The sequence below is a fragment of the Chanodichthys erythropterus genome, chromosome 24 (assembly GCF_024489055.1).
Source record: "Chanodichthys erythropterus isolate Z2021 chromosome 24, ASM2448905v1, whole genome shotgun sequence".
NCBI lineage: Eukaryota > Metazoa > Chordata > Actinopteri > Cypriniformes > Xenocyprididae > Chanodichthys > Chanodichthys erythropterus.
In genome coordinates this window covers 7,665,263-7,678,254 of record NC_090244.1, presented here as the reverse complement: position 1 = coordinate 7,678,254, position 12,992 = coordinate 7,665,263, and the positions used below count along the sequence as shown (strand labels likewise).

Sequence of the window (12,992 nt, the reverse complement as noted above, 5' to 3'; positions counted from 1 at the left end):
TTAACAATCTACATTTATAACACTTTGTAAAAGCCTTCTTTGTGTTTTATTACCTTAGAATTAAAATACAGAAAAATGATTAATGCTGTGTTTCAGGAGTGACAGCAAAAAAAATGTTTCCTCTTTTGGAGAAGTCATAGAAATGCTATGGTGTACGCTACTATTGTTGTTTCCATTCACCACTAGGCTATAGACCTTGTTTACAGCAGCGACATCTTTCATTTTCAACAGAAATAAAAGCGAGGCTGAGATGGATAGACTAAAGCTGCCTTCACATGCTATCGAAAATGTGATAATTCCCACTTCTAAAGTCGTGATTACGAGCTTATTCAGTTTCGAAGTGGGAGCGTGTTCATGTGCAATCCTTACCTAGAAAACTTGTATTTACGAAAATTTCCGAGAGCATGTGAAAGGCAGCAATAGGTCTACATCTCTTCAGTGGGTTGTACTGTTACTTGATGTGTTTTTGTATTGTTCTGCTGATAAAACACTGCAAAAACAAGATTTCAGTAGACAAAAAACTCCAGACAACATGAGCTGTGGAAATTATAAATTATCTAGAAGCTTTATACAGCTTTTTACAGTGGATGCCATTAAAAACACTGTAAGTTTATATATAAGCATTACAATACAAGCTATCATTACAAACACTTTTTTTAAGCCAACCCAGACATTTATAGGACCATTATTTGATCCACTAGTTATAGCATGCCAGTGCTGTGTATTCTATAAAGCTTAGTTTCGGTTGGTTTGATATGTTTGAGAATTCTCTGAAACCAGTTACAACTAATTAAGGATACAATGTTTGTTTGTCGTTGCTTCCAGAGACATTTGGATGTTTAAACATTTCCTTTGCATTACCTTGTTGACTCTCTGTCATTGTGCTTAGTCTATGTTTAAAGTGATTAAATATTGATACTCCCTGAGTGCATAGCAATTTATGTTTTTTTATTTTTTTATTACATTTAAAGGACAGCTTATGCCTACCTATAGGTTCAAGCGAAATAGAAATGTTTTTTTTTTTTATTATTATTCAAAAAGTACAAAGTAAACCATAGTGCTCTAAGGCACAAAACCCCACAAACATTATGAAAGTGTCAATAGTGACTCAAAAAGTTTTTCTGCCTTCCAAGAAGGCCAACTACAATAATTAATAAGGAAATGCAAATCTGGTATTAAGACCAGATCGTATCGTAATTCAACAAATTATAAAGAAATGTTTGATCATCTGTGTTTGCGGTCGCATCAGAAGATGCTGAATCATAATGAGTTTCGCAATGTCACATAGGCTGAGATTAATTTACTGAAGAAATTAATTTATATATATATATTAAGGGATGGATTCTGGAATCCACTACCGCTTCAATATATATCTTTTGATGGATTTATCAAGTTATTAATCAATATTTATCCTTCTAAATATTAAATTATTAAAAAAAAAAAAAAAACTTCTTCAATGTATATTAAACCATTTATTTTACATGTTCATCTTCAAACACTAGAGAACAGTGTTGATATATTTTTACTAGTGGGTGCAGGACACTATAGTTCATTTATGTAAGTGAGGATGGAAAAATAAAGTAAACTGTGACATATTATACCCAACAATTCTTCATTTAGTGGACTACCAGTAAAATTATTAAAAATTGGGAAACAAATATTATTCAGACACTTTGACCTGAACATGTTTTGCTTAAGTGTTATCTGACATAATTAAGATTATTAGTTTAACTCTGAGATCTTGTCATATTTTATTACCACTTTTTAAACTTTAGTGAATACACTGTATTAATGAATGAAATGTTCAAGGTGTCTGAATACATTTTGGTTTGACTGTATATATATATATATATATATATACACACACACACACACACATAAGCTTTTTATTTACTTATTTATTATCCTTCTTCTTCTTCTAAGATAGTCTTAGCCAAATGCTGAGTAGAAAAAACTTCTAGACATGTATAAGAACAGAATCCCATTTTAAAGACCTCTTTCAAGAAAATGAAATAAATGTAAAATAAAATAATACCAATTGTCATTGTTTTGGTATATGACTAATCTTGCCAGCCCAAAACTCATACCAACAAAGTACACATTTAGAGTGTAAATTCTGGCTTAGTGCGTCACTGTACTGTGTATTTTCTTTTTGTGGTTCCTTCAGAACACATCCTTGTTTAGTTTGAGATGATAACAGTGATAAATATTTTTTCTTTTCCTTTCTTTTTTCATATGGAATAACTCAGGAATCTTTTTTTGGTGGAGCTCTGCTATATGTGAGCTGCATCTGGTTCAAATTTCGTGGTGATCGCATAAAGGATAGTTTAAAAAAATGTTTATTTTTTCTGCAGCCAGGTGGCACCAACGGGCGGTAAACTCCGGTTTAGAGGCACATCTCAGCACTCGTTAGGAGTTTTTCAAAAAGGTTAGATACATTAAAAAGATGATATTCTAAGCTTTAAAATGATATATATTGATGTATTGAAATAAATGTCAAATAAAATAATACCAATTTTGAAACAATGAATTTTCATTGTTTGGGTATATGACTAATCTTGCCAGCCCAAAACTCATACCATCAAAGTACACATTTAGAGTGTAAATTCTGGCTTAGTGCGTCACTGTACTGTGTATTTTCTTTTTGTGGTTCCTTCAGAACACATCCTTGTTTAGTTTGAGATGATAACAGCGATAAATATGCATGACTACATTTTTCTTTCCCCATCAAGCTTTCTACTGTTTATTTATTCCCAAGCACTACGTTGATAGGACTGAAAGATAATATCACAATTGTGCATACGCCTGTGTCCCACCTTCTGATCAGATTACACTTCCTCAAAGACACTATAAAAGAGCAAGTGCTGCTCACATCAGCTCTTGAGGAAGGATGTTGTCTCTATGTCGACTGTAATGATGTCCCAGATGTGGATACAAGCAAATTAGCTAAACTTTGTTCAAACCGTAAAGCTACATGCTTTATTTGAGAAATACACATGGCGTCATGGCACCACATTTTATGATTTTCCATTTCTGAATTCTCCACCTCATAAATTACCTCTGGGACAAAGTGAGCCAGCAATATAAAGCCTCCAGAGATACTGATGGTATGGATTCAACATTCACACGTAAGCTTGAGGAATATTGTGAGATGTGGACGAAAATCTCTGGCGAGGAATTTTGAAATTAAAGTCTGTTATAAATATATTACGTAAATGTCAAGAAAGTGATTATTTATGTAATCAATAGCGAACCAAAACATCAAAGTTTTTAGGTAAGTATATGCACTTTTAATAAATGTCACCTGAAAAGAATGCGATATTTCATTAATTAAAGTTTAAACGGGTTCATTTTGAAATAATGTAGGCTACGTACCTAAACTTGTTACACGGTTAGCCTACTTGGCCATGAAAATTTAACTTAGCCTACATAATTTAAATTTAATTACATACCGTGCATAGTAACGCATGTTTTTCCACTCGCCACAAAAGCCTAAATCTGAGGTAAATCGGTGCTCACATTAAAGTAGCGCCTGTATGTATTTGTAGAACGTCGGTTAACCCTTTAAGACCTGAAGGCTTTTTTAGAGTTTTTTCTTTTCTTTTTTTCTGAGTGACACGCACAAAAGTAAAGACTCATAACTCCAAAACTGTAGCAAGGAGAGTCAAAAGGTAGATATCGTTTGATAGAACACTTTTTAAATTTTAAGAAAATTACATAAATAAATTAAATTACATTAGGACATTTTCTTGCTGAGAAACAGCTGATAAAATACAAAAAATATATCTATTTTTTTTTTTTATAATTTTTTTTATTATTATTATTTTACATGGAATAACTCAGGAACGCAATAAGATCGGGACAATTATTTTTTGGTGATGCTCTCCTATATCTCCTATATCATCCGGTTCAAATTTCGTGGTGACAGCTTAAAGGATAGTTTAAAAAAATTGTTGTTTACTTTTTCTGCAGCCAGGTGGCGCCAACGGGCGGTAAACTCAGGTTTAGAGGCACATCTCATCACTCCTTAGGAGTTTTTCAAAATGGTTAGATGCATTAAAAAGATGAGATTCTAAGCTTTAAAATGAAGTTTTGTGTTATTCCACGTTGGAAAACGTACATGGATGTGTGTCCGGGAACATTGGACACACACTTCATCCCTGAAAGATGAAAGACATGTTTTCAGCCAAGTATGTTAAATCATTCCGTGAGTAATATCTTGTGATCAACATTATGTTGATTTTGAATTCATTTTAATCTTGAGAATCTGCTTTAACTATTGATGTGCCATTTTGTTATGATCTGTGCATTTTTCATGAAGTTATGAGCACGTGAAATATACAATTTGTATTCAGTGCCATTTTTGTTGTAAACGCATATTACTCAGACTCATTAGAAGGCGAAAACAACGCAACAGAAGCATGCTTGATATGAACATTTTTACGTTTTTAACATTACCTATATGCAAGGGCGTAGATTTGGTTTCAACATTGGGGGGTTGAACGTTGGTATGATGTCTCTTATTTTTTTTTATTATTAAAAAATAATAATCTGTTTTGTGTTATTGGATCATTTATTTCCTATCTATCTATCTATCTATCTATCTATCTATCTATCTATCTATCTATCTATCTATCTATCTATCTATCTATCTATCTATCTATCTATCTATCTATCATAACTTTATGAAATTTATGTATAATTATTCATCAAATTCTAACATAATTGTGATTCTAAAAATAAAGAAATTATGTTAAATATTGAAACCGCCAGTAGGTGGCAGCGATTCGCTTTTTTTTATTGAGTCAGTCACTTAAATCGTTAATTCAGCCAATTCGTTCAAAAGTCAGATTAATTTCGGAAGAAAACAAACACCGATATGAATACTTTTTTTCATTGATAAATACAGACACTATTAAAACATGAACTAACAAAACAGACGGCTGTTTTGGTAACTGGTTGCACTGTTAGCTATGGCTGAACTGCAATGGATTAACGTTAGCTAGCTACAATCATAGGCTAAAATATATGTGGAGTGTACTTAGCTATTACAACATTCTCATACCTTCTTCTCAGTACATGCTTTATTCTTTTTAACGTCCCTCTTTGACCAGCAGTTTAATATAGTCGGCTGGTCAGCGGTTCTCTCTCTTCATTTTTTGAGCTACCCGTACTGTCTCATTCAAACAGTAGAGCGCTACTCGCATTGTTTTGGTGAAAGTGCGACGCGCATTGGTTGGACGTTACCAATCGGTTCAATGGAGGGGTAGTATTTTTTTTTTTCTTCTCTAATTTATTATGACAAACTCATATTTGAATAGAAACGCTTTCAAAAGCACTGATGTCAACAGAAATGTGCAAAAATAACTTGAGGGAAATCTGTCCCTTTCAGTAGGTTGACAACAGTGATCTCTAATGGTAAGATGTAGGTAATGCACTTTTTACCCGTCCAGTTGCTGATTCAAAATCAAAATTTTTAAGAGTTTTTTCACCAATATGAAACCATGTACTGGAGATTACATTTAAGTAGGGCTATTGGTTAACAATGATAAATAGCATAAAATGATAAATTAATAAAAAAAAAAGGAAATTACTTGAACTCTGATGCTTTGTACTATCAATGTATGCAAGCTAGCAATTTTCCCCAAAAAATTCAAAATAAATAAAAATCCACAAGACTGTAAATTATGCTTTTTATTATGCTTTATTGTGATTTCGATTCATTTTATTGGAAGGAAAAAAAAAACATTATATCATGCATTACCAAAAAGAATAGTTTTTTTTTTTTTTTTTTAAGATTATGCTTAGAAATAACTACACCCTTCAATCAAACCAAAGAAAACGTGAGGTGCAATATTTGCCAAAATAATTTTAGCCATTAATGCACTACAACAATCAGTTTAAATCATTGTCATTTTGGTTCTATATTTTAAAATAGTTGCTTTCTTGTAACAGATCAGCAGGTCAAGTGGGATCTTTTTTTATCCACAGGTGGTCTACACTGTAAAACAATGTTTGTAATTTTAATAAAAGACTGAAAGCAATGGTAAGAACCTGTTAATTGATTATCTAATGGGCCAGTTAATTTTACAGTAAAATACTGTTATAGATCTTATCATTTACAGTGAAAAACTGTAAACAATTCCCTGAGTGACACTAAATAAAATAATTGACATAATTTTTTCTTTTGTTAGTTTTTGTTATTAATTATGTACTTTTTATGTTGTATCTTATGTTGTTTAATTTTCTTGCATTATTTTCGTGTCACACGTTTTGGTGTTTTGTATTTGTGTGCACCTTCTAGAATCTAGATATTAGTATTTACCTCAGCTTGTGTAAAAGTGACTTGTGATTAACTCTAATTCATCATTTGCCTCTTTTACCAACTGTATTATTACAGTTGTTATATAGATTTTACTTTAGATGGAATATTAACATTATATAATTAAATGTGTAGATTTTTACCCAAAGTCCAGTCCCCTAAACTTAAAATTCTTTACGATATTTTTTATGGTTCTTTTATCCCATTAAGTGTTACGAGATTTATTTCCGTAAATTGTCCATGTACATTTTTTCCAGTCTCTTCTTCACACTTGGTAGGTGTGCATTTGCAGGTCTCTATGTACGTGTAGTGATGAAGGATCTCGCTGCCATTGGCACACTTCAGCATCACCTCTTTACGGCTGACACTCTCCTCCCGGCAGCAAGAACAGCTGTGCATCATGATGTCATTTTCCATTGAATACCTGTGCAGATTTCCAAGAAAACACCGGTCAGATGACTGTAGCACAGCAGGATGTGAGTTTATCCTTATATACAGTATCCACACAGAAATTTGGATGCTTTAACAAACTTTAAAAATGCATTAATTTCATCAGATACTTGACAAACGAGCAAGCAAAATGGCTAACAAATGAGTTAAATTCACTTTTCTGAACCATGTTTGGAGACCTTTCAGAAACCAGTTTTAATGTGATTTGTTTTTGTGGAATTTGTTGTTGTTGTTTTGGCAACTATTCTATTATAATACGATTTATAAATGTTTAGTTCCTGTCCTTGATTCTGATTAGTCAATAGCTGTGTTTTTTTTAAAAATAAAACAAGGTTATGACCGCTTCACTCAACGGTTCTGTGTATCACTACACAACACCCTTAGCAACGTAAACCGTTTCAATTGATGTCGTTCGTTGAAGCTTACTGTATTATGTAAAAGAGTATTGTGAGAAAGAGATCGAGTGTATTACCTGCATTCAAATTTAGCTTTTTCCTTCAGGTCAGTCTTATGTTCATAATAAAAAATGTGTTTATATATCCGATGTATTATCCTGTCCTTTTAACAGTTAAGGGGTTTTCCCGTGACTGACAGCACTGGTCAAAGCATTTGTCAGTTGCGTCTTGTTCAGTGTTCACAACAATTCAGTCTTTTCAATGTAAAAGTCTTTGCTACTGACTGACACACTCATAAAGACAGTCTTTGCTGCCATCTAATGGTGTAATAATGTAACTTCTGTTGCTGTTCATGGTCAGGGACTATTTTTTTCTGGCGGGAGGAAGGCTTTTGTGAAAGTTTTTCTCCTTAATTAAACTAAACCACACAAATCAAAAATAGTTTTAGACTGTATTTACACACGTCCTAAATTTTGGTAACCCGGCTGCAATCCTCATATAAAATGAATGATAAATAAATTAGTTTTACTCTGTAACACTAAGGCTTTTTTGGTTCTTCTTCTGAGAATTTGATAGGAAAAATATGTGTGTGATCAACAGGTGTGCAATGCTCTCACATTGATCCATCGTCACAGTGGCCAGCACAGGAAGTAACTTCTACATCCTCGATGGAAGTGCATTCATTGACATACAGACGGGTGACGTTCTTCGCACGAACACAGTTGCTGAGTTCACCTGAGAGATGATAGAGGCAGACATGCATTTTATGCTGTGCCTAATATGTTATTTATAATTTATGTAACATCTTTTAAATGTTCTGCATAAATACAATAGGGTGGATAAAACAATTTGAACATTTTTGTCAAAATGTTTTGTACAAGGAAACAATATCTTACAGATCTTGCAGCATCCGTCTTTGTCATATTTCACTGTTTCCTACAAGGACATAAATATAGAAAGGAAACATTTTTGTAAAGTATGGTCAAATCTCAAAAAATTGTTAGGATGGATCTCAACGAGGACTATTTGAAGGTATTTCTTTGGTATTTTTTTTACCTCAAAAAGTTGAAAATAATGTGTCAAAAGCAGAACTTGGGTGTAATGTGCACTCCTTGAGTTTCTACTTACAGGCTTACAGTCATCTTGGTTAAAGGGAGGGCATTGTTTATAGCTCTCTTTTGTCATAAACATGCCATTCCTGTTCAGACAGGTTGTATTCATACATTTGAAATAGTACTCCTTTCCATTCTAAACAAAAAGAGAGACAGCATGAAGACTGAAGAACAGAGCAGATTCACTGTCTGTCAAACTCAAAGAATGAAGAAGTTTGAAAATGTTTTTTAATGTACCTTGAGAACATGTCTGGTGTTGTCTGGTGCATCATAAATGCAGGCCACTTGTGTGCATGTTCCACAGCACTCTCCTTCTTTTTTCACGTATTCAAAACCCTTGGAGAGGAAAAAAAGAGTTTATACATTAGTAGTTTTAATAATACACTTTACTGCATTTTCAATTTTTAACCAATACTTAAAAGAAAAATATATATATTAAAAAAATAAGCATTGGATGTGAGCACACAATCATGCATTAGTGTCGTGCAAACTTCCTCAATCGATGGAAAAATGTGCAATTCTACTCACAGGCCCACAGTCGAGTGAACTCAAGTAAGGACATTCTATTTTGGTCTTCTCAGTCACAAATAAGCCATTAAATTCACGACAGGTAACAGTTTCACATGTGTAACTCTGGACTTCTCCATCCTAACAAAAGACAGACAGAATCCATTAAGACAGAAGAATAGAGCAGATTCCTTGTCTGATGAACTGAACAAATGATGTTTTCAAATGTACCTTGAGAGTCTGTCTGGTTTTGTCTGGTGCATCATAAATGCAGGCCACTTGTGTGCATGATCCACAGCACTCTCCTTCTTTTATCACATATTCAAACCCCTTGGAGTGAAAAACAAGTTTATACACTACGATTTGCAATTTAATGTCTCAAAGGCCTTTAGATTAGACGGACCAAATATGATGTTTATCTGATAAAATCTCTACGAGTAGTTCGTTAAAGTAAAACGTGGAAATGGCAAAAACCGCAAAAAATTTGCAGAGAAAATTCGAAATATCTCACTTCCTGTAGGGTTTTCAGATTTTGCTTCCGAGACTTTTTTGTAGGTATTGGGCTGTTACATGTGTCTTCCAAATTTCATACCTGTATATGTAACATAGCGCGAAGGGCGCTTGATTGAAAATTTGTAGGTGGTGCTATCGAGCCATTTTGTCACACCTAATTCTGAAACCCATATCACATGTACATTTTCACCACTTCTGATGCATGTAAAAAGCTTCAAGCATGTTTAAGCACTCAAAAATTTAATTCGTTGAGGAGAAGAAGAAGAATTGACAGAGCAATTACAATACGGTCCTCACACCATCTGTGCTCGGGCCCTAACAAGCAAAGTTGAAGCTAGAGATTCTACTCACAGGCCCACAGTCTTGTGAACTCAAGTAAGCGCATTCTTTTTTGGTCTTCTCACTGATGAACGAGTCATTAATTTGATGGCAGGACACAGTTTCACATGTGTAACTCTTGACTTCTCCAACCTAACAAAAGACAGACAGACACCATGAGGATTGAAGAACAGAGCAGATTGTTTTTTATGAACTGAAATGATGAAGAAAAGGTTGGGGATGTTTTCATATGTACCTTGAGAGTCTGTGTGGTGTTGTCTGGTGCATCATAAATACAGGCTATTTGTGTACATGTTCCACAGCACTCTCCTTCTTTTTTCACATATTTAAACCCCTTGGAGTGAACGACAAGTTGATAATTTTATTAATCAGGTGGAAGATGGATGAACTGGTCACGTGCTACATTGCAACCGATCAACAATGACGCAATGTCATTATCTGAGAACATGATGCTGCATTGGTGTTGTAAAAACTTCCTTAATGAATGTGTACATTAAGTTAAGAAATATCTCCAAAAAATACAAACTGAACATGTGTGTGATGTGTGTATTTAAAGGGTTAGTTCACCCAAAAAATGAAAATTCTGTCATTTATTACTCACCCTCATGTCGTACCACATCCGAAAGACCTTTGTTCTTCTTCAGAACACAAATTAAGATATTCTGATGAAGTCTGAGAGGTTTCTGTCTCTCCATAGAGATCCAACACAACTATCACTCCAAGATTCAGAAAGGTAGGAAAAAGTCATCATAAAGTACTCCATGTGACTCCAGTGGCTTAAACTTAAAGGGATAGTTCACCCAAAAATGAAAATTTGATGTTTATCTGCTTACCCCCAGGGCATCCAAGATGTAGGTGACTTTGTTTCTTCAGTAGAACACAAATGATGATTTTTAACTCCAACCGTTGCGGTCTGTCAGTCGTATAATGCGATGGTAACACAATTTATAAAAGTTTATAAAAGTCAATAAACATGCACAGACAAATCCAAATTAAACCCTGCGGCTCGTGACGACACATTGATGTTCTAAGACACGAAACCATCGGTTTGTGTGAGAAACCGAACATTATTTATATAATTTTTTACCTCTAATACACCACTGTCCAACTGCGTTCAGCACTCGTTTAGTGAGGTCTGATCGCGCTCTGACAGCGGCAGTGATGTCTCGCGCGTATACTTCAATGAGTGCTAGACATCACTTCCGTTGTCAGAGCGCGATCAGACCTCACTAAACGAGTGCTGAACGCAGTTGGACATGGTGTATTAGAGGTAAAAAATGATATAAATACTGTTTGGTTTCTCGCACAAACCGATCGTTTCGTGTCTAAGGACATCAATGTGTCGTCACGAGCCGCAGGGTTTAATTTGGATTTGTCTGTGCATGTTTGTTGACTCTTATAAATTGTGTTACCATTGACTCGCATTATAAGACTGACAGACGGCAGTGGTTGCAGTTAAAAATCATCATTTGTGTTCAACTAAAGAAACAAAGTCACCTACATCTTGGATGCGCTGGGGGTAAGCAGATAAACATCAAATTTTCATTTTTGGGTGAACTATCCCTTTAATTTCATGAAGCAACTACAAAAACATCTTTGTGAATTTGTGTTCTGAAGATGAATGAAGGTCTTACGGATGTGGAACAACACAAGGGTGAGTAATAAATTACAGAATTTTCATTTTTTGGTGAACTAAACCTTTAAAGCTAGAAAATCTACTCACAGCCCCACAGTCTTGTGAACTCAAGTAAGCACATTCTGTGTTGGTTTTCTCAGTCAAAAACGAGTCCTTAATTTGATGGCAGGTAACAGTTTCACATTTGTACTTGACGTCCTCACCATTCTACAAAAAGACAGACACATGAGGATTAATTCAGAGCAGATTCTTTGTCTGATGAACTGAAAGAATGTAGAAAAGTTTGAGAAAGTTTTACCATGAGAACATGTCTGGTGTTGTCTGGTGCATCATAAATACAGGCCACTTGAGTACATGTTTCACAGCATTCGCTCTCTTTTTTCATATATTCAAATCCCTTGAAATGAAAAACAAGTTTATACAGTAGTTTCAATAATCCAGTGGCACATTTATTGCTGCATTTTCAAACCAACAACTTTTTAAGCTGTAATTTTGAAAGAGTTAAATGTGCAATGTGTAAATTTTAGCTGCATCTGGCGGTGAGGTTGCGAACTGCAACTAACGGCGCCCACCCCTCCCTTTCGGAGAAGCTATGGTGGCCGTCTGGCCGATACAAGACAAAGATGTCGTCTGAGACAACAGAGAGTAGCCAGTGTGAAGCAATGAGGTTTCTTCTTACTTCTAACAAAAGAATGGTCTCTGCTTCTAATAAACCAGACAACGACTACTACTACTACTTCGTGCGTATTCAATGTAGTTACGATGCAAACTGCCTCTAAAAACACCAACAAAAAGAACAACAACAACATAGTGATGAAACGCGCTCTGTAGAGTGTTTGTCCATTTAGGGCTGCTGTAGAAACATGCTTGAGCATACTTGACATGGAGGGGGATGTATGACACAGAAATGGCTCATTCTGAGCTAATAAAAACATAACGGTTTATTATATAAGGTGTTTATGCACCACTGAAAACAGTTATGTATATTATATTGCATTTATGTCAATAGATCCTCCCAAATTTTACACATTGCACCTTAAAGGAAAAAATATATTCATACAGAATACAGTACTGTGTATGTGAGTCTTAGGCAAATTAAATGGCCTAAATCCATTGAATGCACATTCAAGGAATGTTCTTAATCTAATTGTTATTTCCTACCTTCACACTAAAGCATAAATAACCATCCTAAAACACAATTGTGAAGTATCTTGTGAAGTATATATATATATATATATATATATATATATATATATATATATATATATATATATATATATATATATATATACAGAACAATTTTAGTCAATTTTAATTAAAGTAAAACATTCAAATATTGATTTTTAAGGATTTAAACAAACTATGAACTGTGAATAAAGAACTATGACTAATACTATAAGCTATGTAAAAAAATAGCACTGGATGTGAGCACACAATGCTGCATTAAGGCTGTGTAAACTTCCTCAATATATACAATTTGAAATAAGCAGCAGCCAAGAAAAAAAAAAAAAAATAAAAAAAAACATTTAGAAGACGTGTTTGGTGTGGAGTTGAAGCTAGAAATTCTACTTACAGGCCCACAGTTATGTGAACTCAAGTAAGGACATTCTCTTATGGTCTTCTCAGTCACAAACACCCCATTAAATTCACGACAGGTAACATTTTCGCATTTGTAATTGTGAAATTCTCCATCCTAACAAAAGACAAGCATACTTCAT

The 12,992-nt window shown here is 34.2% G+C and overlaps 1 protein-coding gene across 1 annotated transcript in view; it reads right to left on the bottom strand.

Moving 5' to 3' along the window:
• Nucleotides 1-8,093: 8,093 nt before the first annotated feature.
• LOC137015605 (mucin-2-like) overlaps nucleotides 8,094-12,992 on the bottom strand; it is a 47,176-nt gene continuing 42,277 nt past the window's right edge. Inside the window, exons 41-47 of the mRNA XM_067380653.1 lie at nucleotides 11,362-11,481; nucleotides 9,651-9,770; nucleotides 9,018-9,116; nucleotides 8,808-8,927; nucleotides 8,517-8,615; nucleotides 8,405-8,415; nucleotides 8,094-8,103 (exon numbers count right to left, since the gene is read on the bottom strand). Of these exons, the coding sequence (XP_067236754.1) occupies nucleotides 8,094-8,103; nucleotides 8,405-8,415; nucleotides 8,517-8,615; nucleotides 8,808-8,927; nucleotides 9,018-9,116; nucleotides 9,651-9,770; nucleotides 11,362-11,481 (579 nt within the window). The remainder of the gene's footprint in view (nucleotides 8,104-8,404; nucleotides 8,416-8,516; nucleotides 8,616-8,807; nucleotides 8,928-9,017; nucleotides 9,117-9,650; nucleotides 9,771-11,361; nucleotides 11,482-12,992) is intronic.